At 52.1% G+C, this 25,242-nt stretch overlaps 4 protein-coding genes across 32 annotated transcripts in view; 1 reads left to right on the top strand and 3 right to left on the bottom strand.

The window, feature by feature from the left end:
• Nucleotides 1–1,882, top strand: part of PFDN6 (prefoldin subunit 6) — a 150,610-nt gene extending 148,728 nt beyond the window's left edge. Inside the window, exons 2-6 of one of the 6 annotated variants that reach the window (XM_077998993.1) lie at nucleotides 592–613; nucleotides 755–905; nucleotides 1,133–1,203; nucleotides 1,285–1,409; nucleotides 1,670–1,882. In XM_077998993.1, the coding sequence (XP_077855119.1) occupies nucleotides 842–905; nucleotides 1,133–1,203; nucleotides 1,285–1,409; nucleotides 1,670–1,799 (390 nt within the window). In that variant the 5' untranslated portion in view covers nucleotides 592–613; nucleotides 755–841 and the 3' untranslated portion in view covers nucleotides 1,800–1,882. Of the gene's footprint in view, nucleotides 1–573; nucleotides 906–1,132; nucleotides 1,204–1,284; nucleotides 1,410–1,669 lie in introns of those variants that run through there. The other 5 variants (XM_077998994.1, NM_001194865.1, XM_077998995.1 and 2 more) reach the window with 5 other exon arrangements.
• The window catches only part of WDR46 (WD repeat domain 46), a 24,570-nt gene extending 9,094 nt beyond the window's left edge, over nucleotides 1–15,476 (bottom strand). For 3 of the 4 annotated variants that reach the window (XM_001116178.5, XM_078000191.1, XM_078000190.1), the window contains exon 1: nucleotides 87–216. In XM_001116178.5, the coding sequence (XP_001116178.4) occupies nucleotides 87–164 (78 nt within the window). In that variant the 5' untranslated portion in view covers nucleotides 165–216. Of the gene's footprint in view, nucleotides 1–86; nucleotides 217–15,472 lie in introns of those variants that run through there. The other variant, XM_078000189.1, reaches the window with a different exon arrangement.
• Nucleotides 2,609–10,466, bottom strand: RGL2 (ral guanine nucleotide dissociation stimulator like 2). 13 transcript variants are annotated; one of them, XR_013416107.1, is made up of 19 exons: nucleotides 9,800–10,312; nucleotides 9,384–9,580; nucleotides 8,170–8,299; nucleotides 7,988–8,071; nucleotides 7,561–7,739; nucleotides 7,377–7,427; nucleotides 6,991–7,288; nucleotides 6,471–6,722; nucleotides 6,285–6,388; nucleotides 6,093–6,177; nucleotides 5,944–6,012; nucleotides 5,648–5,722; nucleotides 4,993–5,025; nucleotides 4,754–4,875; nucleotides 4,564–4,659; nucleotides 4,372–4,483; nucleotides 4,146–4,266; nucleotides 3,396–3,510; nucleotides 2,609–3,279 (listed from the first exon to the last, which is right to left on the bottom strand). XR_013416107.1 is itself a non-coding variant. In XM_077998983.1 (19 exons), the coding sequence occupies exons 3-19, from the start codon at nucleotides 9,537–9,539 to the stop codon at nucleotides 3,068–3,070; spliced, it is 2,334 nt and encodes a 777-aa protein (XP_077855109.1). In that variant the 5' UTR covers nucleotides 9,540–9,580; nucleotides 9,800–10,160; nucleotides 10,312–10,466; the 3' UTR covers nucleotides 2,609–3,067.
• On the bottom strand, nucleotides 10,627–25,242 carry TAPBP (TAP binding protein). Of its 9 annotated transcripts, XR_013416110.1 has the most exons (9): nucleotides 24,900–24,960; nucleotides 24,586–24,756; nucleotides 24,108–24,368; nucleotides 15,612–16,010; nucleotides 14,921–15,262; nucleotides 14,752–14,841; nucleotides 14,577–14,611; nucleotides 11,877–12,379; nucleotides 10,627–11,601 (listed from the first exon to the last, which is right to left on the bottom strand). XR_013416110.1 is itself a non-coding variant. In XM_077998991.1 (8 exons), exons 1-8 carry the CDS (start codon nucleotides 24,934–24,936, stop codon nucleotides 11,418–11,420), a joined length of 1,338 nt encoding a protein of 445 aa, XP_077855117.1. In that variant the 5' UTR covers nucleotides 24,937–24,960; the 3' UTR covers nucleotides 10,627–11,417.

The following is a 25,242-nucleotide window of genomic DNA, read 5'->3' as shown; positions in this document are numbered from 1 at the left end:
TCAGGAACTCTGATACTCCGCACCCACGCCCCGCCCCCCCGACCCCGCAGCAAAAAACTTCCTTTCCCACCCAGGGAGGCCGATACCTTTCTCTTGGTCTGAAGTTTGTCTTTCTTGGGCGGGACATCCCTGCCCGGCTTGGGGGCTGTCTCCATCTCGCCCATCCGAACGGCGATCCACGTGCAAAACTCCTCTCAGCTGCCCCACAGTCGGCTTGAAAACTCCCGGAAGCCCTCTATCCTTCATCCAATCAGTAGCGTACCAGGTCTGAAGCTCTCTAGGCGCCATCTTGAGTGAGGGCACACTCTCCTTAGAGGGGCGGAAGAGCTCTTGGCACCTTATCGGGAGCGGCAGCTTATGCAAGAGTGACTTACAAAAGAAAGGCAGGCCCGGGACCAGGGGCTAAGTAGCGGTGCGGTTTCTTTTTCCGGGTTAGTTTCCCCATCTTGCCTAAAAATATCCGAGTCCAGTCTTTGTAGCAGAACTCCATTCGCTAAACATGTCAGAACTACACTTCCCATCAAGGGTCAGAAAGAAACTTCCGGCGCAGTCTTTTCCCGGCATTCCTCGTTTACTTCCGGGTTTATTACTACTGAAAGCAGAACGTGAATAGGTTAGGATTTCGGTTGAGAGGCTTACGGTCTTGCGTTTCGCCCACCATATCCTGGGGACGGGGTGGAGTCGATACCCAGGACCGGGGGGAGGTGGCGGTGCCCCTCAGGGCTGCCTCTCAAGAGTGCTATCATTTCCGCAGGCGAGATCAGAAAAGTGAGCTCAGGTACCTTCCAGAGAGTGAGACGCAGCGCCCTTGTCTCGCTCCCCGTAGGCTTTCATCCCCGCCATGGCGGAGCTGATCCAGAAGAAGCTGCAGGGAGAAGTGGAGAAATATCAACAGCTACAGAAGGGTAAGGGAGCAGGGTCGGTATGGCCTCGCCCAATGCACTCACAACCCAAAGCCATTACCGAGATAAGGTTTGTTGCCCCATCTGGGCCCTTGCGTGCAGAGACTTTCCCGCTTCAGTACTCTTCCCTATTCACTGACCCGCTGCCCCCATCTTTTTCTGCTTCCTCAGATCCATATCCACCTGACTAGGATTGATGTTTCTAATCTTGCCTTTCCTCTTATCCCCAGACTTGAGTAAATCCATGTCGGGGAGGCAGAAACTTGAAGCACAACTAACAGAAAATAATATCGTGAAAGAGGTGAGGGACTGGGATTTGTGGGGCGAGGAGGGACCTGTACTAGCCATGGTTCTGATCACGTATGTCCCATCCCTCCATCAGGAACTGGCCCTGCTGGATGGGTCCAACGTGGTCTTTAAACTTCTGGGTCCGGTGCTAGTCAAACAGGAGCTGGGGGAGGCTCGGGCCACAGTAGGGAAGAGGCTGGACTATATCACAGCTGAAATGTGAGTCTTTATTCCACCACTGTGTGCTGCACCCTGTGATGCAGTGAACCATTGGAGTAGAGGTGTTGAACCATTGCAGAACAGCTCTCCATAGTGGCCCCTAGTCCTCCAGTTCCTCCAACCCCTTCCTTCCCTTTTAACCCCCCTTCTCCCTTCCCTAATCTCAAGTTTTCCACCTATCTCTTTCTTGCGTTTAGCACCCTCCTTAGTAAGTCCTACTAATTTCTCCCTTTCTACTTGTCTCCCTTGTCTCTCTTTAGTAAGCGATATGAATCCCAGCTCCGGGATCTTGAGCGGCAGTCAGAGCAACAGAGGGAGACCCTTGCTCAGCTGCAGCAGGAGTTCCAGCGGGCCCAGGCGGCAAAGGCAGGGGCTCCTGGCAAGGCCTGACCCCTTGGTGGGGGGAGGGGAGGGGAGGGAATGAGGCAGCTCTAGCATCTATACTGTAGCTAATAAAATGTAAAAACACCTGGCTCCGTTTCCTGACCAGGCGCTTCTGTCATATCCCCACAGTCCCTTCCACCTTCACACACACCACCTGTATTACCCCCTCAGGTTCAAACTCTTGCACTTGGAACTTCTTTGTGGCACGATGTTCTTTCTTTCTTGAAAGTGAAATCCTAAATGTCCTCAAACCTACTTCTTGCCTGTATATACAACCCTTAACTTTCCCTCATCTTGGTTGGCATGATTATTTTGGAAGGGCATTTACAACATAGCGTATTACTAGGAATGTCAGTTCAATTGAAAAAGAATTCACAGTTCTCTAACCTGAGGCCCCAGGATGAAATGTGGTTACCCTCTTTGCCAGCAGCCCTGGCATCTCTATTGGTACTTTTCAGCCTCTGTCTTCCTAGAATTTGCTTGAATGTAGCTTAAACTGACTTAAAATCCCAGCACGTAATGCTTTGTAGTGTATAAGTCCTCCCAAGTTTATATGTTGTCCATAAAGTTGTTCTGCCATTTCCTTGTCCTAAAATTGTTTTATACACATTTGCAGCAAGGGACCAGTGGTAGAGAGGTTACTGAAGAAAAATTGTTCTGAGGAAACTTTTTTCACCAATACCTCACTCACTTTTTGCTCTGTTCATGGGGATAGAAAACATTGTGCCCCTTCCTGTTCCATGGCATCTACCTTCAGCCAATTCCCCACCCCCACTCATAGCAGCCAGTTCATACGCACTACAAGGACAGGGGAGTAGAATTCAGGTAGTGTTTTGGTTTATTATCTTAGTGTTGTCACAGTGATAGAAACCCCCAGACTGGGAAGAAGAACTTCTGCGAGGACCTATTTTTTGCCATTCCCTCTGCCCTGGGGCTCAGAGCCTTGAGGCCTTTGCTTAGCCCTTTGCATATTAGGATATGGCCAAGAATCAGAAACTGATGCGTTTTTTCCAGCACTACCTGTGTGCTGCACAGGTAGGAAGCACACACAGGTGGGAAGCTACACACAGGTATCCAACTTGGTTATAAGACACCAGTTCCCACAGGGCTGGATTTCTCAGCTGTCTGGTAAACCAGTGGTACTTCACTGCCCCAGGATGGCTGGCTACCTTTCTGAATTTCTGTCTCAATGTGATATAACTGCCACCATTCAGGATGGCTACCCACATCTGGTATGAACACCATGACTTCTGTAAGCCAACGGGGCTTCCTCCTCAGAACAGTGCCCGTGCAATCTTCCTCCCTGTGGCCTTGATCCTGGGAAAGGAGCCCCCTCCTCCCTCACTCGGAGGAGTTCCTGAGGCAGACGGGCCACTGGTGACGCCAGGTGTAGCAGCAGAGGACCTTCGCCGCTGCCGCAGGAGGAAATCGTGTGAAGCTCCATCCATGGCGTAGAATACGTTAGCCGAGGCTGGGATAGTCAGCTCTGAAGGTTCAGGGGATGGATGTCAAGCACAAGCACAGTCATTCCCCCCACAGCCGCCCAGATGTGGAAGCACTCCACTCTCCTCCCGAGTCTGCCTTTCCCTCGTGGCCTCTGACCTCGCTCCCCTGGCAGCAGCTGTACCAGCTCATACTCTGAAACCACTGCAGAGTCACGATTGTTTTTCTTAAGGACACGACTGATGACACTTGGAGCCTTGTCCTGGCTTGTCACCTGGCAGGACAGGAGACCAAAAGAGCAATCAATCAGCCATGAATTCCCATCCTTCTACCCTTAGCCACTGAACCCAACCACAAAAGGTTACTTGTGTTCAAGGCTTTAAAAGGAACAGGGAAACCCAATACGGTGGCTTCCTATACCCCATAAGCCAGCCCACATGGTGCCCAGTGAAACAGAGCTGCTTGCCTTTGGGGAAACTGCTGTTGATTCTGAAATTTTAATATGGCCACCAAAAGTTTAAGGTGTAGCAACTAATGCAAAATAGCCATCAAAATAAAACAAATTTTAGCTTGTATTGAAGACCAGAGTTTACAAGATAAAATTAAAAATAAATAACTGCCAAAACCAAAAGTCAAAATTAAAACTACATTCAATTCCATTTGGTTGCCCAAACCTCAGACATTTATAGTCCAACAAGACACCATCCTTCACCCCAACTCCATCCCAAGGCTCCCTCACCAAAATGCTCTTATAGACACTGCCATCTTCCCCCAGCTCCATCTGGACTCGGATGATTCGGCAATCAGAGGCCCCTGGCCCAGATCCCCCTCCCCCATATCCAGTCCCCCCGGAGGCCCCTTCTGCACCCCCACTCAGCGGGGAGCCACAGGAGGCTGAGCGGCGGTGACCTCGAGAAGGCCTAGGGGAGGAGGCTGGTGGGGAGAGATGGCTGGGGTCAGCTGGACTGTGCAGGGATGGACTGCTTTCCAGGGCAGAGTCTAGTGACGAGACAGATGGCCACTTCATGTGCTAGGAATAAACAACATGGGACTGGCATGAAGGCAGGGAGATTAAGGAAGAAACATTTACAGAGTGAGGGTCAGCATCAAGGTCAGAGTCAGGAGCAGAGCTCACCTGGGCCAGCCGAGTCAGCAGAGGAGCAGGAGTTGTAGGCACCTCATCTCCCGCCATACTGGGCCGCTCGCAGGACACAAGCGGGGTAGGGACCCCAACAGAGCCCAGAACCCTACAGTGGCAGGAGATTGGGAGGATCAGAAGAAAAGTGGAAGTTCCAAGTAACCATCCCCCAGCCAGTGAATCTCTCACTCTGTCCACTGCGAGATGACCAATGTTGGCCGAAGCACCCGTGGGGCAGGAGGGTCACTGGAACCAGGTGGCTCCACCTCACAGGATACACGATGGCTGGGTTAGGGGGCAAAAGACAGAGCTCAGGACATGACACCAATCCCCCACACCTGGCCAGAGCCCTAGAGTCCCAACCTCACCCGCCAGTCACCTCTGAGCCTCTGTCAGTGGCCGGAGCCCCTGTAGCCACCTCTGGATATCATGGTCAGGTTGGAGGTTATAGCCACGACATTCATTCTGGAGCCGTCGCAACTCAGAAAGGACTGCAAACTCCTGGGAAGGAGCCCTCAAACTGCAGGAGCCAAAACTCAGGGACACCTGACTTTCCCCCCTCCCCTTCCGGGAACATGGATTGAGAAGTCCAGCATCCAGCCCAGGCACTCCACTCACCTTCCTCCGCTTGTCAAAATTGATGTATCCATTCTGCGAGGAAAATGGGGATGGGGTGGAAGTTCTAACACTACCTTCCAGGCCACAGAGAGAGAATATCCCCTCTCTTAAACACACACAGCCACATCCAACTCACAATCACTTCCCTCTAGCCTCTCTGACTCTTCCATCCCTCCCTGCCTTCCCCCTCAATCTATCATGGCCTAAGCACTGCACTTGACCCTTGAAATTTAATATCTCAGGTAGACAACTAGTCTGCTTTGCAGATGAGAAGACTGGATAGTATCCAATTGGATAGGATTCCTCATCCAGAGAGGATAAGGAACTTGCCCAAGGTCTCAGTATTTGTTTATTTAACAAACTCTAGCAATAGAGCAGGACCCCATCACAAAACCTAGATGTGCTTACGTTTCAGGCATGTTCTAAGCGCTTGACAAATACAATTCATTTAACCCTTATAATAACAGATCAATGTAGATGCTATTTCTAGTTTCTCATTTACAGACCACTGAGGCGACTTGGCACAGAAATAGATCTGGCTTTGTCCTACACTCAGCTATTTGTGCCTTACAGCCCCTTGCAAGGGGGGGATCTGTCGGACCCTGCAGCCCACTTGTTACATCATCATAATGACACACACACACACACCACTGACCTCCAACTCATCCTTGGAGGCTGCATCCAGCATCACAAGGTCCTTCAGGAAGGTGCCAAGGTATGGGACTATACCCTGAGGTCAGGGGTCAGGGTCAGACGTGCCTGCCATTGATGTGAGGGCCCTCCGTCCCTCCGCACTTGCCCTCCCCATTGCCTCAGAGAACAGATTTCATTCTCCTCACCCCTCACCCCTCTGTGCCTCCCTTACCCATCCTTCAGGCTGCTCCCCTAAAACATACTCCTCACCCCTTCATAATCACAACCCCCAAGCCCACCACCCAGCTAGTCACTCACCCCACCCCGGGAGCCAGACCTCGGGGCCTTCTTGGAGTGTGGCTCCAGAGGAGACTGCAACTTTACCTCCTGGTGGTGACAAAATAAAGAGACATGGGGGAGCAGTAGGGAGCAGGGAGAGGGGGGAATGCCACAAACCAGGCTCTCACCTGCACGAGCAGCTCCCGACTCTGGGAATAATTATCCTCTTCGGAGAAAATCTGGCAGAGGCTAGAAAAGACTCTGAGGCTGTCCCTGGGGGAGGGAGAAAAGTGGCCCTGAGGACAGGCCTGGCTCTGTCACCCCCTCTTCCCTGCCTTCTGAGGAACCCCCACCCCAGTCCAATGCCTCAGCCTCCCCACCTGGTTGCTTCCCCCCAGGCTGCCCGAAGCCTGTGGATGGGGCTGGACTGCAGGGCTGACACCACAGCATAAACTGAAGAGAAGTTTCGGAGCAGCCGGCACTCCTGTGGGGGTCAAAGAGAGCTAAGGCTATGGGAGCCCTCTCCATGCCATGGCCACCCACCGTGGGGCAATCTTCTTTCTCACCTCCGCCACGCGGATCCACTTCTCCAGGAGGCGGGCCCTCTGGGGGGGACGGAGTGGCCGTATGGTCACCTCCCCAGGTCCCTCTCCGGTGGAGGTAGCCCCCAGGACAGAACTAACCACTGCCCCTGCCACCTTGTTGAACTGTGTGACAGTAGCTCGGACAGATGGGCAGAGGTGAGAATGTCCTGGCCGGTCTCTGTGACCCCACAGGCCTCCCAGGCACTGAGAGGGGATCAAATTGAGAAATAGCTCCTGCAGGGTAGAGGTAAGAGGTTAAAGTTCATAGTCAAGTGAGGTCAGCCTTCCAATATTAGGGATCTGAGGATCTCAGGTGGCCAAGGAACCAGAGGGGCACAGGGTTTGAAGGGTAACAACCAAAAGGAAAAAGGGAAAGTCAAAATGGTAGGTGAAGGAGGCTAGGAGCTGGATCAGGAAAGGGTGGAAGCAAGGAAAGGATCTGGAGTCAAGGAGAGGTTAGTAAGGGGTCAGGGGGCATACGGGCCAGAGGTCAGGGTCTCACCGCATCTAGCAGGGTCAGCTGTTCGGCCAAGTGGTCAGCGAGGAACACCAGGACATCCGTGGGGTCAGCAGGGGGATCGCCGGGGAGGGCCAGGGGCTTAGGAAGGTCGGGGGCCTGAGGGTCCACCCGGGACCGGAGGTTGCGGATGAGGTCAGCGCTGCCCCCCCCAACACCCTTCCCTGCTGCATACCCTGTCTGAAGTAAGAAGCTCTCAAGCCGGTCAAGCTGACCCTTGGCCTCAGAGCCAAAATCCTCAGGGTGAGAGGCCAGCCAGGTTGACAGCACAGAGATGGCTACCCTGGGAGAAGGGAATCAGCCAAGGGTGAGAGGTAAAGCTGCAGCCTGGGCAGAGTGGACTGTGAGATTAAGAAACAGGGGTCACTCACTCTGTTGTCCTCTCTAGTTCACCGGTAGGATGAGATTCAAGGGCTTCCAGCCTGAGGGGAAGAAGAGGATCTATCTCTCCATTTTCCCCAAACCCCCAGTGGCCTTAACTATTTTGGTGGGATGTTGGAACTTTAGGAAATCTGGACAGACACTCCACGACCCTGGGTCCCTTATGACTCTGACCTGTCAGCCATAAGTCCTAGCAAGGCAGGCGTCGAGGTGAAGGCCCGGTGGGTGGCCAGGAAGGCTGACATGAAAGTCCCATCAGTCCCTGATGTCCGGGTATCCAGTAGGTGTCTGACCAGGGCCTCCAGAGTGCCAGCTCGGAGCCGTCGGGAGGAACGCGGGGGAGGCATAGGGACCTGGAGGACACAAAGAGATGATCACCAACGCTTTCTCCCACTCTGCCCCTAGATTTCTGAGGACAATCCCAGACCCAGGAGATGTTCCAGCCTCATTTTTCTGATATTTAGAGAGGGCAAAAGTCTTGGCCTATGTCATACAGCGGAGTCCAGGACTCCAGAACTCCAACCTAGCACTCTGGCCAGAAAGTCAGCCAGAGGAAGCGAACTGAAGAGTCAGAGGTGAGAAGCTAAAGTCATGATCTCACCAAGGGATCAAGAGGTCGATATTGGCGGCTTGTGATGGTAAACACGGCACCATCCTCCTCCTCATCCCAGACGGACACAGGGGCCTGCAGGAGCAAGGAAGGGGAAGTCAGACAGTTCCATATCACCCCCCACTGCCCTCAGCCTTCACCCCAGGCCCTGCTTCTCCCTCTATACCCCTCACCTGTGGTGGCAGGGCATAGTACCAGCGAGTGCGAGGAAGGGTGGGGGGAGCTGGTGACCCCAGGTCTCCCCCACTGGGGCCCAGACAGCCCCACCCCAGTCGCCTCAGGGCCCCGGTGGAGTAGAAGGGGCTGTAGTGGAGGCGTGGATGGAGTACAGGAATCCTGATCCTGGAGACCCCCAAAGCCCTTTCCCCCCAGAGCTGAACCCACACACGACAGAGAAGCAGGGTACAAAGAGCAGGAGAGGGAAGCGAGAGGCAGCAAGCCAGAGGCAGAGACTAGGAGTAGCTGAAACCTCAGTTCAGGCACTGCCGCATGCCCCGCCCCTCCCGGCCAAGGACTAGACCAGCCCAGAGCTTTAGTCCTTCTCAGGCCCCCTTTCACACTGGTCCCTCGGGTAATGCCTCCACTATCTCAGCCCTAAGGGACCCCTGAAGGTAGCAGCTCCAATCCCAGTCCAGGAAGGAAAAGGGGAAGTGGGATGATGGGGGCTGGGGGGCGGTAGACTCAGAGAGTCACGTGGCCCCAGTCCCTCCCCCGACCGATCCCGAAAAACCAGCCTTGCCAGTCAACCTGCCCTCACTTAGGATCTGGACCTAGGAGTTCAGGGCCTCGGGGCCCCAAATCCAAATTCTGGCCCCTCCTGAGGCCTAAAATCCTGCTCCTGGCCACCACCATTAATCCCTAATGAAAACAGGTAACCACTCTCTACCCACCCTAGGATCGTTCCTCCAGGTCCCAGAACCGTGGCTTCCCTGCCTCTACCCAGGATGGGGGGGGGGGGGTAAAGGGGAGGGAGGGAAGGAGGGGTCACGAAATCTGAGGGTTCCCTCCCCAATCCCAGAGTCAGAGGAGCTGGTTACTGTGGAAACAAACCCCTCCCCGCCAAACAAAAACAAGGAGGGAGACAGGGGGCAAGACAAGACTGCTCAGAGAAGTAGGCACACTCAGGCAGGCAGAGGCAGAGGGCCAGAGACCCGCAGGGACAGCCAGCCAGAAGTTCCAGGCAGGTTCCTGCGGGCAGGTCCTGAGTCACACTGACAGAGAACCACAGAGACGCCGGGACTCCCCGCAGCAGAGAAACGGGCCGACGCCCAGGGAGGCGCGAGAATAACTGAGGCAAGGAGGAGGAGATGTAGGGACCCAGAGACAAGAGAAAAGTGGAGACTTCAGAAATACATCCGACCCCTACCTCCCACCACCCGCGTCTCACCTCTTCTTCTTCCTCCTCCTCTTCCTCCTGCCCCCCGCCCACGACCAGGCCACCTGGGCCCCCACCCTCATCGGGGTCCCGGCTTCGGAAGCTGCTCAGTACGACTCCCCCTGGGGGGCTCGTGTCCAAAAGCAGCCGCAGGGGCCGCGGGAGCATGGCCGAGTGAAGGAATCAGCGGGGTCGGGCCATGGGGGCGCCTGGGGAGAGACGGGGTGGGGTGGGGGTGGAGAGTCAGGTGGGCGCGGGGGAGCCGGGCAGGGAAGGGACGTGGGTGGGTGTCAAGAAGACCGGAAGGGAATTCTGCAGGAAGGCTGGGGGAGGGAGGCAACAGAAGGGTGAAATAGGGTGGCCCTTGGTGCAGTTGGGGGAGGAGGGGGTCACGAGTACGGGGACGCGCAGGGTGCTCAGGCTCTGACCTGCTCGGGAGGGGTGGGGGCAGCGTGGGTCCTGGGCCGCTGTTGCCGTCGGTCTCCGGCCCCGGACCAAGTCCCCTCCCCGGCTTTTCCGTACCCCCTTGAACCCCTCCCGCTAGGCTCCCGGGCCCCTTCCGCCCTTTCCGCTCCCCCCCGCGTCCGCCCGCTCCGAGAGCAGGAGCCAAAAGGGGAAGGAAGTGAGGACAGGAGCCAGGGCCGCGGACTAGGGGAGCGCCGGACGCTCAGGGACCAGGACCCAGGCGCCCGAGTCCCCAGCTCCACTGTCCTCCGCCTCTACACTCGGGGATTCTGGAGACCACGTCGCTCCGCACTGAACTGGAATAAAGATTCCAATCTCCAGCCCCTGGGGGAAGGCAGGAGCAGAATTTGACATTCCCTTCCCCAACAATAACACGGCTAAAACTCCCGCGGGAAGCGTTTCAGGAGGAGAGAGAGCGGGTCACTCCATCCCCACGGGATTACGCTCCCCACCACAACCCACGAACTCCGCTGACCGAAATCCCGGCCGCGTTTTCCGAAGAGCCCTCGGTTCCCGCCCCCTCGGCAGGGGGCGGGGCAGGAAGCAGCCACATCCGGTTCCAGATTCGGCTCTTTGGGGCTTCCGGCGCCGAGGCAGGGATCCCTGTTGGCTCGGCGTCGCTTTGCGGTTGGAGTGCCCTCCGCTTGAGCGCATCTTATGCGCCAGTAGTGGCGCCCGACCCCGAACGGTGTCGACGGGGCGTTCTCTGAGGGGTTCAAGGTCACTGGAAGGGACCAGAGGTGATTGGAATATTCATTTTGCTTGGAAGGGGGTTGGAATGAGAGGCCCGTTTGGAAGCACTGGAATACAACTTTATTCCCACACCATTAGACCTGTTACCCCGTCGGTCTGTCCAACAGTCCTGACTCGGAGATCCCTGAGCTGCGCCGCTTCCTTCGTCAATATCCAGCAGCTATTTGATGAGCGCCCTCCAGTGGGGCCTTACGTCCCTATGCCGGCGCGGGGTTACAGCAGTGGACAGACAGGCCGGTCCCTGTCCTCGAGGAGCCCATGATCCGCGGGGAGACAGGCATTTAACGACGACTCACATGATCACTTAAAATACAACTGTGGTGAACCGCACAAGAGGGACGCGCGGCGGTCTGCGGGGAATGACGAGGCCGACCTCGTCTGCGACCCAGGGAGGCCGAGGGTGGACCAGGCAAAGGGAACAGAGGGCTGGGAACTGGAGGTGGGCGGGAGGCGGTTGGTTCATTGGAGGAAAGGAATAGCCCTGTGTGTGATGAGCATTGAGAGGAGGGCTGGCGAGCACCATCTTGGGCTGGAGAATTAGGCAGTGGCTCCAGTGTGGAGCGGTGGGGGGAACACGTGGGCCAGGGCAAGAAGAATGGGTTTGGCCCTAGAGCACGGGTTCTCCAAGTGTAACCTCGGCCCTACAGGTCGCTGAGACTATGTCAGGGGGTAGGTGAGAATGACTATTTTTTATAACAAAATTAAGATGTTATTTGCAACCGAGCGCGGTGGCTAACGCCGCTAATCCCAGCACAGGGAGGCCGAGGCGGGCGGATCACGAGGTCAGGAGATCGAGACCATCCTGGCTAACACGGTGAAACCCTGTCCCTACTAAAAAATACAAAATTTTAGCCAGGCATGGTGGAGGGCGCCTGTAGTCCCAGCTACTCGGGAGGCTGAGGCACCAGAATGGTGTGAACCCGGGAGGCGGAGCTTGCAGTGAGCCGAGATCTCGCCACTGCACTTCAGCCTGGGCGACAGAGACTGGGTCTCAAAAAACAAAACAAAAAAAGTTTTTTGCCTTCTTCATTCTATGAGAGTGTACAGTGGAGTTTTTCAGAAACTACATGATATGTATTTACACCATGGTTCCCACAATGAATGGAATGTGTGCCTATGTATTCTCGTGTTTTAAATTTTTCTGTTTTAAGTTCTAGTACCATAAATATTGATAGCTATAACCCACATACCCAAAAGCTTTTTGGAGTCCTTGATGATTTTTAAGAGGTCCTGAGAGAAAAAATTTTGAGAACCACTGTCCTAGAGCTCCAAGAAGGTGAATGCCATAAGATGTGTGTTTTTTAAAAAAACATTTCTTGGGCCTGGTGCAGTGGCTCACGCCTGTAATCCCAGCACTTTGGGAGGCCGAGGAGGGCGGATCACCTGAGGTCAGGAATTCAAGACCAGCCTGGCCAATGGTGAAACCCCGTCTCTACTAAAAATACACAAATTCGCTGGTGTGGTGGCATGTGCCTGTAATCCCAGCTACTCCGGAGGCTGAAACCAAAGAATTGCTTGAACCCAGGAGGCGGAGGTTGCAGTGAGCCAAGATCACGCCACTGCACTGCAGCCTGGGCAAGAAAGTAACACTGTCTAAAAAAAAAAAAAAAAAATTCTCCCTTGTATAAGTGGAAAAAAAAAAAAAAAAGCATTCCAGCCACTCAGTGGAGAGAGATTGGAGGGAGTAGGAACAGATGATGGGGTATTATTTTGGGGAGCTACTACAGACGCTTGGGCCAGAGATGATGGTGGCTTCCACAGGATGGAGGTGAGTGCCCTCACTCTGCTTTCTGGAAGAGAGGAAGGTGGTGAGGAATTCAGAATATTAGAAGGCAGTTGAGGTGTACATGGTCAGTCCAGAGACATATAAACTATCATGGGCACAGATGATGGGAGAAGGATGAGGCTAACATTTTCTGCCCTCCAGACACTGTGCTGAGTGCTCTATCTCCTACATCTTCTAAAGGAGATACACTGTCTTCCTTAATCCTCCTAACAGTCCTCTCAGGCTCCGCTGTCCAATATGGCAGCCACCACCCACATTTGGCTATTGAGCATTTGACATGTGGCTAGTCCAAACTGAGATGTGCTGACTGTTTAAACACCTGCTTTCGAATACTTAGGGTGGAAAAAGGGCTGCAATTTCTTTTCTTTTCTTTTTCTTTTTTTTTTTTTTTTTTTTTTTTTTTTTTTTTGAGACAGGGTCTCACTTTGTCACCCAGGCTGGAGTACAGTGGCACAACCTTGGCTCATTGCAGCCTCGACCTCCCAGATTCAAGCGATCCTTCTGCCACAGCTCCCCAAGTAGCTGGGACTATAGGTGTGTGCCACCGTGCCCAGCTAATTTGTTTTGTTTTGTTTCGTTTTTTGAGACAGAGCCTCCCTCTGTTGCCCAGGCTGGAGTGCAGTGGTGCGATCTCGGCTTACCGCAACCTCCACCTCCCTGGTTCAAGCAGTTCTCCTGCCTCAGCCTCCTAAGTAGCCGAGATTACAGGTGCGCACCACCATGCCCGGCTAATTTTTCTGTATTTTTAGTAGAGACGGGGTTTCACCATGTTGGCCAGGCTGGTTTTGAACTCCTGACCTCAGGTGATCCGCCCACCTCAGCCTCCTGAAGTGCTAGGATTACAGGCGTGAGCCAACTCGCCTGGCCGAGATTGTAATTTCTTTTTCTTTTCTTTTTTTGAGACAAAGTTTTGCTTTTGTCTCCCAGGCTGGAGTACAATGGTGTGATCTCGGCTCACTGCAACCTCCACCTCCCAGGTTCAAGCAATTCTCCTGCCCCAGTATCCCGAGTAGCTGGGATTACAGGGGCCCGTCACCACGACTGGCTAATTTTTTGTATTTTTAGTAGAGACGGGGTTTCATCATGTTGGCCAGGCTGGTCTCGAACTCCTGACCTCAGGTGATCCTCCTGCCTCGGCCTCCGAAAGTGCAGGGATTACAGGCGTGAGCCACCGTGCACAACAGCCTGTAATTTCTTATATTGTTTACATGTTGCAATAATGTTTTGGATGTACAGGTTGAGTATCACCGGTCCAAAAATCTAAAATCTGAAATGTTCTAAAACCTGAAATTTTTTTAGTGCCAACATGATGCCACAAGTGGAAAATCCCACAGCTGCCCTCATGTGATGGATCACATATATTATTAAAAATATTGTGGCTGGGTGCAGTGATTCACACCTGTAATCCCAACGCTTCGGGAGGCCAAGGCCATGGGCGGATCACTTGAGGTCAGGAGTTCGAGACCAGCCTGACCAACATGGCGAAACCTGGTCTCTACTAGAAATACAAAAATTAGCCGGGTGTGGTGGTGGGTGCCTGTAATCCCAACTACTCGGGAGGCTGAGGCAGGATAATCGTTTGAACCCGGGAGGTGGAGGTTGCAATGAACCGAGATCACACCATTGCACCCCAGCCTGGGCGACAGAGACTCTGTCTCAAAAAAAAAAAAACAAGGAAACAAAGTCTTCAGGCCATGTGTATAATGTGTATAGGAAACATAAATGATTTCTTGTTTAGGTTTGGGTGTGATCCCAAAGATATTATATATGCAAATATTCCAAAGCCTGAAAAAAATCCAACATCCAAAAATACTTCTAGTCCCAAGCATTTCAGATAAGGGACCAGAATTATTAGATTAAATAAGGTATATTATTAAGTTAATTTTATCTGTTTCTGCTTTTTTTTTAATGTGACTACTAGATTATTTAAATTTACATATGTGGCTTGCATTATCTTTCTACTGGACAGCACTGCCTAAGTAACTTTTTAAAATCCCGACACCCAAGGAAACAGATATAGATTAAGTAGCATGCACAAAGAGTCCTACAGTTAGGATATAGTGCCAGGTTTTAACCCAAATCAGCGTGAATTCCAAGCCTAGGTTCTGCATACCACACCAGCAGCCTCCCTCCATGGGTTTTGAGATAGGATGAGGAGATAAAGTGACAAGGGAAAGATACAGAGAGGTGGAGCAATGTACCTTCTTTGAATCCTTGCAGGTGGACAGGTAGACAGCTGTGGGAAAAGATTGAGAAGGGATGGGATGCCGGAGTGGTACAGGTGGAGGGCAGAGGGATGGGTATCAGGCTTCTGGGAGTAGAGCGGGGAAAAGTCCACCAGCCTCAGGTCATGGTCAGGGTGGGGCTCACACTCACCAGCCCAGCCCAGTGCCTTGAAGAGCCCGAGCAGAAGAAAGGCAGACAGGAAAAGGCCTATGCTGTCCTCGAGGGAGGGTCCTGAGAGACCTGGCAGGCAGAAGGGATGAGAGTGAGCTCCTGTCTTCCCGAAGGCTGGCTCAGGCTCCGCGGAGCTCCCAGCTCTTACCTGCTACCTCCAGGGTGACCTCAGCGCTGCGCCCCGAGGCAGGCAGGCTGGGATGGTGAATTCGACAGGCATAGCGTGCCCCATGCTGCTCAGTGGTGACTGGAGGCGGCTGCAAGTGCCCAGAGAGGCTGACAGAGCCATCGGAATGGTGGCGCAGGGCCGAGAGCCACCTCTGCCCCTCGGCCTTCTGAGAGCGGCCCCCTGGGCCATCCCGGAGTTCCCACTCCACCTCCAGGCCCCCAGGAGGGTAGAAGTGGGACACAAGGCAGAGCAACTCCGGGGGTGCCTCCCCTGGGGCGGCCCATGCAAGGGTTGCTGGCATCAGGGACACTTTGGGGGGTTCTGGGGAAAGAGGATGAAATGAGCATAGGGAAATCAGTCCATACTGTCCTCCCTAAGAGACCCTCAGTTTGCCTTCTGGCTTCCTTAGAACTAAAGAAGGTTGGGTTTCTTCTCCTGAAATGGGGAACCCACTGTCTCTCCATTGGTGCATCACAGAAATACCCATGCCAAAGCCCCTCAAATTCCCAGGAACCCTCTAGCCTCCCATTACCCCTCTGACTCCCAGGAATCCGTTTCTATCTCTACTTACTTACCCAGGCACCCTCTTCTCCATCATCCCTCCCCCATCATGGTCCCCACAATCCAGTGCCCACCCTCTACCCTTGGAGACCTCTGTCCCCCAACTCACTGTATACAGCAAGCTCCAGGGTGACCTGTCCTTGCAGGTATGGCAGGTGTATGGTGGCCAGATAGGTGCCCTCCTGGAAGGGTTGAACTCTAGGCAGCCAGAAGGTCCCATTTCCGGTCCATGGGCCCCATGGCTCATCATCATCCCAAGCAGCAAATGCCACGGCCCCTTCTTGGGCTGCTGGCATCTGGCCATTCAGCCCAGGAGTTGCAGCCAGGAGCAGATGTCCCTTACCCAGGTGCTGGCGTCGCCACTCTAGCCCAAAGGGAGGGGGACCCGCAGCCAGAGATGAGGCGGCCTCAGAGGTGGGGGGCATGTAGGCAAAGCTCAAGTCCAGCAGAGCATCTTGTCCCAGTCTCACTCGAGGGGCAGGGGTATGGGTGAGGACAGTCAGTACCACTGACGAAGATAGGGAGATGAGGGGTTAGGAGGGGCATGAGGGAGAAAAAGAAGGAGAAAAAAATAGAGAAATGCATTATTGGGGAGGACTAAACTGCAGTTTACCCACCCCTCAGAGGACACCTTTTCTGATACTCACCATTTCCTAGCCCTCCCTGCGAATTCCTTTTGCTCTGCGACTGAGTGGCACCTAGTGTGGCTGAGGGTGAGCAGAGAGGTCTAGGGGTGGTGAGTAGGGGCAATGAGGGTATATGGCCTTTGAAGCCTACTCTGAACACATAGCACACTCAAGCTTGGGACTGCAGAATCTGAGGTCACTTCTGACACAACCTGAACCACTCTATCTCCAAGCACCACCCTTGAGGAACCAGGCCTTTCTTGCGTATGGGTGAAGACAATGATTGAGCCATGACTGTCAGTCCTGTGGTGCTGTACAGAACATTTACTGACTCTAGAAGGTTACAGCTATAGCCTAGACCTGAGCACAGACCTCTATGCTCTACTGAAGCAGTACAGTGCAGTGGCTAAGTGCCTGGAGCCTGGCTGACCTGGTTCAAATCCCCTCTGCAGCTTATTTATATGGCCTTGGGCCACTTCATTTTTCCATGGCTCAGCTTCCCAATCTCTAAAATTAAAAGTTGATAATAATAATAGAACCTACTTCATGAGGTTGTTGTGAGGGTTAAATCATTAATACCTCTTGCTACTCAAGTCTATTCAGTTCCCAATTTTAGATAATAGAGACACCTAAATATCAAGGGTGCTTAGAACACTGTCTGGAACACAGTAAGTCTACACACATATTTGCTATAGTTACACCTAACTTAGCATACCCCAAGTCAATAGCATCTCTGCAACATTCCCCACCCTGCTCCAATGCCCATCTTCCCTGTCTTTGATGAATGATCACCAAGCTCTCCAGACACTAAAAGCAAACCCTTGGAGTTACTCAGATTCATTTATTCATTCAGCAACTATTGAGCACTGAAGATGTTCAAGGTATCCTGGTAGAAGACAGAATGGTGAACAAGACAGGCAGTCCCTACCCTCAAATTGCCTATAGTCCAATGATAGACAAGCAAATTGTCAAAAATTATGTGCTATGTGCTTTCCCCACCAGGACCTAACAGATCTCATATCTGTTTCCAACTCAGGTTCTCATCAATGTACATTTAGACAATTACAACAGCCCTCCTATCTGATCTATTCCTTCAACTCCTCCTTCACACTGTAGCCAAACAAGGTGACTACAAGTCTGATCCCATCATTTACCTGTTTAAAAATCCCAAATATGGGCCAGACGCGGTGGCTGGTTACACCAGACGGGAAGCTGAGGCAGGCGGATCACCTGAGGTTGGGAGTTTGAGACCAGCCTGACCAACATGGTGAAACCCCGTCTCTACTAAAAATACAAAATTAGCCAGGTGTGGTGGCACATGCCTGTAATCCCAGCTACTTGGCAGACTGAGGCAGTAGAATTGCTTGAACCCAGGAGGCGGAGGTTGCAGTGAGCCGAGGTTGTGCCATTGCACTCCAGCCTGGGCAACAAGAGGGAAACCCCATTTCAAAATAAAAAAATCCCAAATACGGCTGGGCGCAGTGGCTCATCCCAACACGTTGGGAGGCTGAGGCGGGTGGATTACTTGAGGTCAGGAGTTCAAGACCAGCTTGGCCAACATGGCGAAAACCCATCTCTACTAAAAATACAAAAATTAGCCAGGTGTGGTGGCAGGCACCTGTAGTCCCAGCTACTTAGGAAGCTGAGATGGAAGAATCACTTGAACCTGGGAGGTAGAGGTTGCAGTAAGCGAAAAATCATGCCACTACACTCCAGCCTGGGCGACAGAATGAGACTCTGTCTCAATAAATAAATAAATAAATAAATAAATAAATAAATAAAATAAAAATCCCAAATACCTAGGAAGTCAGTCGATAAAGGCATAGACTGAAGCCACATGGCCTGGGTTCAATTTCTAGCCCTAATTTTTTTTTTTTTTTTTTTTTTTGAGATGGAGTTTTGCTCTTGTCGCCCAGGCTGGAGTGCAGTGGTGTGATCTTGGCTCACTGCAACCTCTGCCTCCCAGGTTCAAGTGATTCTCCTGCCTCAGCCTCCTGAGTAGCTGAGATTACAGGCGCCCGCCACCATGCCCAGCTAATTTTTGTGTTTTTGGCAGAGACAGGGTTTCACCATGTTGGCCAGGCTGGTCTCAAACTCCCGACCTCAGGTGATAAGCCTGCCTCAGTCTCCCAAAGTGCTGGGATTACAGGTGTGAGCCACCACACCTGGCCTCTAGCTCTGCTTCTTACACACTGTGTGTCCTTGGGCAAATTATTTAACTGGTTTGTGTCCCATATTTCTCCATCTGCAATATAGGGATAATATTAAAACCTACGGCCTATGGTTGTTGAGAGGAATAAGTGAGATTATGCATATAAAGTGCTTAGAACAGGGCCTGGCATATAGAAAATACTTGATAAATGTTAGCTATTACTGTTTTCATTACCTTCATCATTGTCATGGACTTGCTGGTTAACTTGGGAAAATCATTTATCGGGTATTTTCCCCACTAGTCCAAAGATCTGAACTTTGTCTTTTAAAAGAATCAAGTAAAATAACAGGTTTTTTCTGGGCATGGTGGCTCACATCTGTAATCCCAGCACTTTGGGAGCCTGAGGCGGGTGGATTACCTGAGGTCAGGAGTTCGAGAGCAGCCTGGCCAACATGATGAAACCCCATCTCTACTAAAAATACAAAAAACAAGTTAGCTGGGTGTGGTTGCGGGTGTCTGTAATCCCAACTACTTGGGGGGCTGAGGCAGGAGAATTGCCTGAACCCAGGAGGCAGAGGTTGCAGTGAGCCAAGATTGTCCCATTGCACTTCAGCATGGGCGACAAGAGTGAAACTCCGTCTCAAAAAATAAATATGTACATAATAAAAACAGGCTTTTTAGGCCGGGCACGGTGGCTTACACCTGTAATCCTAGCACTTTGGGAGGCCGAGGCGGGCGGATCATGAAGTTAGGAGATCAAGACCATTCTGGCTAACATGGTGAAACCCCATCTCTACTAAAAAATACAAAAAATTAGCCGGGCGTGGTGGTGGGCGCCTGTAAGTCCCAGCTACTTGGGAGGCTGAGGCAGGAGAATGGCGTGAACCCAGGAGGCGGAGCTTGCAGAGAACCGAGATCGCGCCACTGCACTCCAATGTGGGTGACAGAGCGAGACTCTGTCTCAAAAACAAAACAAAACAAAACAAAACAAAACAAACAGGCTTTTTAGAACAACCAGCCCTCCAAAAGAACTTCTGATGGTTCACTCTCACCTACAAAACAAAGCCCAGCTTTCAAGGTATTTGAACATTCAGCCCCTAACCCACCCTTCCAGACTTCTCCTGCACCCTACAAACCAGCCACATAGAACCCCTTCCTTGTGCCTAGTAGAAGTGGTCATCATTGGGCATCTCTTTGTTTTGGTCATGAGGTCCCTTCAGTTTACAATGTCTTTCCCATTTTCTCCCAAACATCTATCAAGCTTGTCCAACCTCCAGCCCACGGGCCACATGCGGCCAAGGACGGCTTGGAATGCAGCCCAACACAAATTCATAAACCTTCTTAAAACATTATGAGATTTTTTTTCACAATTTTTTTTAGCTTATCAGCAATCGTGTTCGTGTATTTTATGTGTGGTCCAAGACAATTATTCTCCCAGTGTGGCCCAGGCAAGCCAAAAGATTGGAGACCCGTGATCTAAATACTCTATGTACTTTAAGGTCATTTTCACTGCTGTTTCTTCCCAGAAATGTCTAGGTCCTTCGGGTAGAAATAATCTTTTTCTTCTTGTTATTATCTGTATGTTCTTTTTAGTCCTAGCTTCTGAGGCCTATAAGGTTAAACTGTTCTCAGCTTCATGGAATTGTTCAGTAGAGTAAAAACAGTATGCAATTTCACTTAGTTTGTCAAAATCCAGAAACATACTTTTGAATTGCTAAAAAAAAGATCCACAGGCCGGGTGCAGTGGCTTATGCCTATAATCCCAGCACTTTGGGAGGCCGAAGCGGGCAGATCACCTGAGGTTGGGAGTTTGAGACCAGACTGAAGAAACCCCATCTCTACTAAAAATACAAAATTAGCCGGGCGTGGTGGTGCATGCTGGTAGTCCCAGCTACTTGGGAAGCTGAGGCAGGAGAATCACTTGAACCTGGGAGGTGGAGGTTGCGGTGAGCTGACATCATGCCATTGCACTCCAGCCTGGGCAACAAGAGCAAAACTCGATCTCAAAAAAAAAAAAAAAAAAAAAAAAAAATCCACAGGATTAATAAACAAAACCTGGCTGGGCAGGGTGGCTCAGACCTGTAATCCCAGTACCTTGGGAGGCTGAGGTTGGAGGATCACTTGAACCCAGCAGTTTGAGACCAGCCTGGGCAACATAGCAAGACCCCATCTTTATTTAAAAGAAAAAAAATTAAAATAAACAAAACCTAAAGGTTTTACAGTTTAACTCTTTTTTTTTTTTTGAGACAGGGTCTCACTCTGTCACCCATCGAAGGTGCAATCCTCCCACCACAGCCTCCAGAGTAGCTGGGACGACACCCAACTTTTTTTTTTTTTTTGAGACAGAGTTTCACTCTTGTTGCCCAGGCTGGAGTGCAATGGCATGATCTTGGCTCACGGCAACCTCCGCCTCCCAGGTTCAAGCAATTCTCCTGCCTCAGCCTCCCGAGTAGCTGGGATTACAGGCATGCGCCACCATGCCCAGCTAATTTTGTATTTTTAGTAGAGACAGGGTTTCTCCATGTTGGTCAGGCTGGTCATGAACTTTCGACCTCAGGTGATCTGCCCACCTCAGCCTCCCAAAGTGCTGGGATTACAGATGTGAGCCACTGTACCCAGCATTTTTTTAATATTTAGTAGAGACAAGGTCTGGTTATGTTGCCCAGGCTGGTCTCAAACCCCTGAGTTCAAATGATCCTCCCACCTAGACCTCCCAAAGTGCTGGAAGTACAGGCATGAGTCACCTCACCTGGCTCAGTAATATTTTAAAAGAATGGTGAGAATGTATATTTCCTAATATACACAAAGTATATTAAGAAAGTATAAGCCTGGCATGGTGGCTCACGCCTGTAATCCCAGCAATTTGGGACGCTGAGGTGGGTGGATCACCTGAGGTCAGGAGCTCGAGACCAGCCTGGCTAACGTGACAAAACCCTGTCTCCACTAAAAATACAAAAATTAGCTGAGCGTGCTGGTGGGCACCTGTAGTCTCAGCTACTCAGGAGGCCGAGACAGGAGAATTACTTGAACTCAGGAGACAGAGGTTGCAATGAGTAGAGATCACGCCATTGCACTTCAGCCTGGGCAACAGGGTGAGACTCTGTCTCAAAAAAAAAAAAAAAAAAAAAAAAAAAAAGGTATATTTGGGGCCAGGCAGCTCACACCTGTAATCCCAGCAGTTTGGGAGGCCAAGGTGGGCAGATCAATTGAGCCCAGGAGTTCAAGACCAGTCTGGGCAACCTGATGAAACCCCATCTCTACAAATAAAAATACAAAAATTAGCTGGGCATGGTGGCACATGCCTGTGGTCCCAGCTACTCAGGAAACTGAGGCATGAGGATCACTTGAGCCACGGAAGTGGAGGTTGCAGTGAGTTGAGATCATGCCACTGCTCTCCAGCCTGCACTGCACTCCAGCCTGGGCGACAGAGGGAGACCCTGTCTCAAATAAATAAATAAGTATATTTGTCAACAAACATTTTAAAATATTTGATAAGACAAGTATAAATGTATATTAGCAAAATTGTCAATGATCTTTGACCCTGGAGAGATTTCATTTCTAATTGTACATCAGCACAACAGCTTTCATTTTCTTAAATCCCAAATCAAGCAAAAATGCTTGAAAAGAAAGAGCACAGCAGGCTGGGCGTGGTGGCTCACGCCTGTAATCCCAACACTTTGGAAGGCCAAGGCAGGCAGACCATCTTAGGTCAGGAGTTCAAGACCAGCCTGGCCAACATGGTGAAACCCTGTCTCTACTAAAGATACAAAAATTAGGTGGGCATGGTGGCATGCACCTGTAATCCCAGCTACTGGGGAGGCTAAGGCACGAGAATTGCTTGAACCTGGGAGACAGAGGTTGCAGTGAGCCAAGATCATGCCACTGCAACTGCACTCCAGCCTGGGCAATAAGAGGGAGACTCTGTCTCAAACACAGATAGATAGATAGATAGATAGATAGATAGATAGATAGATAGATAGCAGGCCGGGCACAGTGGCTCACGCTTGTAATCCCAGCTCTTTGGGAGGCGAAGTGGGAGGATCACCTGAAGTTGGGAGTTCAAGACCAGCCTTACCAACATGGAGAAACCCCATCTCTACTAAAAATACAAAATTAGCTGGGTGTGGTGGTGTGCACCCGTAATCCCAGCTACTCGGGAGGCTGAGGCAGGAGAATCGCTTGAACCAGTGAGGCAGAGGTTCCGGCGAGTGTGAGGTCATGCCATTGCACTCCAGCCTGGGCAACAAAAGCAAAACTCCATCTCAAAAATAAATAAGTAAATAAATAAAATAAAAATAAAAAATAGCATAGCACCTTGCTTTGACCCCAGTTGTCTGTGAGATACAGACAATCTTACCACCTGGACACTTCCAAGGCTCCCTGTCTGCACGTCCTTCACTTTCTACTTTACATTAGGATTATCTGTGGCAAATCCGCCCAGAACCTCCTGGAGAGCAGAATCTACATCGGATCATCTTTGTGACCCTCAAGGGTACCCAGGGCCACCCCAGAGATTCTAATTTAATTGACCAAGTCAAGCATGGGATTGAATGAGGTTTCAGTATATTTTAGAAACCTCCAACAGGATTCTTATTTCCAGTGTGGACTAAGAACTGCTGAGTCCCAACTCATTCTTGGTGCTAATAAGTATTTATTAAGTCAATGAATAAATTAACACAGTGCCATCTCTTGATAGTCACAACAGGAAAGGCAGCTGGGAAATAGTATGCACATTTTACAGTTGGAAAAACAAACTCAGAAAGCAAAGACCATTCTCATCATCACCTCGGTGGAGCCAGTAGCCCTAGGAAATATTCCCCCCACCAGAGAGAGCCACTGTCTACACAAGAGCAGTGCTCCTCAGCTTCTGCCAGGGTGGGGGCTTAAGACTAAGAATGGAGGTGTAGGCAGAGGTGAGGGTTTCAGCGTGGGTTTCAAGTCTGTCTCCCTGGTTCTGTGGGTAATTCTCAGGAGGGTGGAGGGAAGGGAGGGTGCAGGGTTGGCCTGTCCATCAGGCTGTGTCGCTTACATAAAATCCAGATAGAAAAGCTAAGAACTCTACAGGTATTCTACCCAGGAATACCCCGCCTCCACTGCCAGGACGGAGAGCTCCCAGATATCCAGGTCAGATTCTCCTCATTCTTGAATTATCTGCACAGTCCCTCCCACGTCCCAGCCCAGCAAAGCTTCCGACCCCTGGGCCTCAAACTGCAACGCACCCTGCAATGCAATAGGAACCACCCAATCTCCAGCAGTGTTCATCCGCCACTCGAGCCCACTTGTTTGCGGACCACAGAGCGGCAGCACATCCCCACACGCGGCTGTCAGGGAAGGTCAACGCGCTAGAGTGCAAGAGCCTTTGCTTTGCGGATTGCCGCAGCGCCGGGTGTGGGCGCAGGTGGGGCTAGAGAGCTGGGTTTTGAAAGAGTGAACCGCAAAGCTGAGGATGCCGAGCAAGATACAGATCTGGCAGGAGCTCCTGCCTCTGAACCCCTCCCACCTCGCATCACCTGACAAGTCTCTCCAGGTCTGGTGTCCGGAAATCCCTCCTCTTCAAAGCCCCGCCCTTCGAAACATCAGAAAGTAACCCCCTTGACCGCCCCGGCTCTCCCCCCACACCCCCGCCAAGCCGCAGTATTTTTTTTTTAACTGGGTGAGGGCTAGAAGGAGCGGTAGAGATTGATTCATTCTAGCCAAACACCTCTCTTAACAAAAAAAGGAAACAACCCCGATTAGCGAAATGTCTTGCTCAAGTCCATAAAGCGAGACCACCGGCTGATCTGGACCCTTAGAATCTACCCACCCTTCACCTCCCCTCCCCAGCTACCTGTTGCCATGGTGATGAGAACAGGCTCCTGCTGAGGCTCCGGCTGTCGTCGCAAGAGGCTGGAGAGGCTGAGGACTGGGCTGGACATGCTGACCATCAGCCAAGCCCCATCCAGGGCCCGCGGGCAGTTCCGCGCCGGGGTCAGGCCGCTGGCCCAGTTCGCAGAGGCGGGGAGAGGGACGAAGCGGCTCATCTCACAGTGTGGTGCGGGGGCGTCCCGGGGGTACCGCCTGAAGGCAGCCTGGAGGAAGCCCGCGGGGTCTGAGTGTAGAGAAGGAAGTTGCAGCTGTAGAGTCACCGCCGGGAAAGGGGCTGGAAGGGCAGCGTTCAGGGAACTTCAAATGCACAGACTACCCCATAGTGAGACTCACTTTATAGAGGGGGAAGCTGAGGCCCGAGGTCACTGCCGGATCTAAAGAAGAGGGGGTTTCGGTGGAGGCGACAGAGGTAGGGGGGCGGCGAGTCCCTAAAGACTCACCGTGCACATTGAGGTAGAGCTCAGGGTCGAGGTCCGGCCGGGGCGGCGGTTCCCCCTGTCCCTGGCGCAACAGCAGTGCACCGGGTCTCTTGGCCAGACCCTTTCCGCTCGTATCCTCCACGAACCAACACTCGATCACCGCGGGTCCTGCCGAGACGGCGGTCGCCAGGCCTGGCGTATAGGGGCGCGAGTGAGGGGCGGCTTGGATATCTGGTGACCTGCCCACTCCCACCCACCCTGGCGTCGGCTCCAGTGGGGCCACCTCCCCCCGCTTCCCTCTAGTTCCTGGGCGATGAGTCGCGGGGTTCGCTCACCCAAAGCCACAGCGAGGAGCAGAGACAGCGACTTCATGGCTCTGCGACCTCCTCAGCCAGCAATCCTCCTCTTCCTCCTTTCACTTTCACTTTCCTCCAAAGGGCGACGGGAGGGGCGGTGGAAATCCCCGCTCTGGTTAGGTGAGGGTGCCTGGGAGACCAGTGTTTCCTCACTGGCCAGGCAGGGACCCGGGAAGATCCTCTCCAGTTCTCACCAGGACACCCCAGTCTTACCGCGCCCTCTTGGACTACACAGCAGCCCCGAGTTCGAGCCCTCCCTAAGCCCAGGCACCCACTCCCCGCTCCCCAACTCCCGTGTGTGCTCTCCAGCATCCACTTGCCC

The sequence above is a fragment of the Macaca mulatta genome, chromosome 4 (assembly GCF_049350105.2).
Source record: "Macaca mulatta isolate MMU2019108-1 chromosome 4, T2T-MMU8v2.0, whole genome shotgun sequence".
Classification (NCBI taxonomy): Eukaryota; Metazoa; Chordata; class Mammalia; order Primates; family Cercopithecidae; genus Macaca; species Macaca mulatta.
Note: the sequence above shows the minus strand (reverse complement) of the source record. Positions and strands in the feature narration are given on the sequence as shown.

Excerpts from the sequence above, each read along its gene's own strand:
- TAPBP (XM_077998987.1), bottom strand. The coding sequence starts at position 24,936 with ATGAAGTCGCTGTCTCTGCTCCTCGCTGTGGCTTTGG. Across the intron at positions 24,757-24,899 it reads GCTCCTCGCTGTGGCTTTGG|GCCTGGCGACCGCCGTCTCG; the intron begins GTGAGCGAACCC and ends CCTATACGCCAG. Across the intron at positions 15,263-15,611 it reads CCTGGAGCTTGCTGTATACA|AACCCCCCAAAGTGTCCCTG; the intron begins GTGAGTTGGGGG and ends CTCTTTCCCCAG.
- RGL2 (XM_077998981.1), bottom strand. The coding sequence starts at position 9,539 with ATGCTCCCGCGGCCCCTGCGGCTGCTTTTGGACACGAGCCCCCCAGGG. Across the intron at positions 4,267-4,371 it reads TGCTGACTCGGCTGGCCCAG|CACATGAAGTGGCCATCTGT; the intron begins GTGAGCTCTGCT and ends GTTTATTCCTAG. Across the intron at positions 3,280-3,395 it reads GCTGCTGCCAGGGGAGCGAG|AGCTGACTATCCCAGCCTCG; the intron begins GTCAGAGGCCAC and ends CTGAACCTTCAG.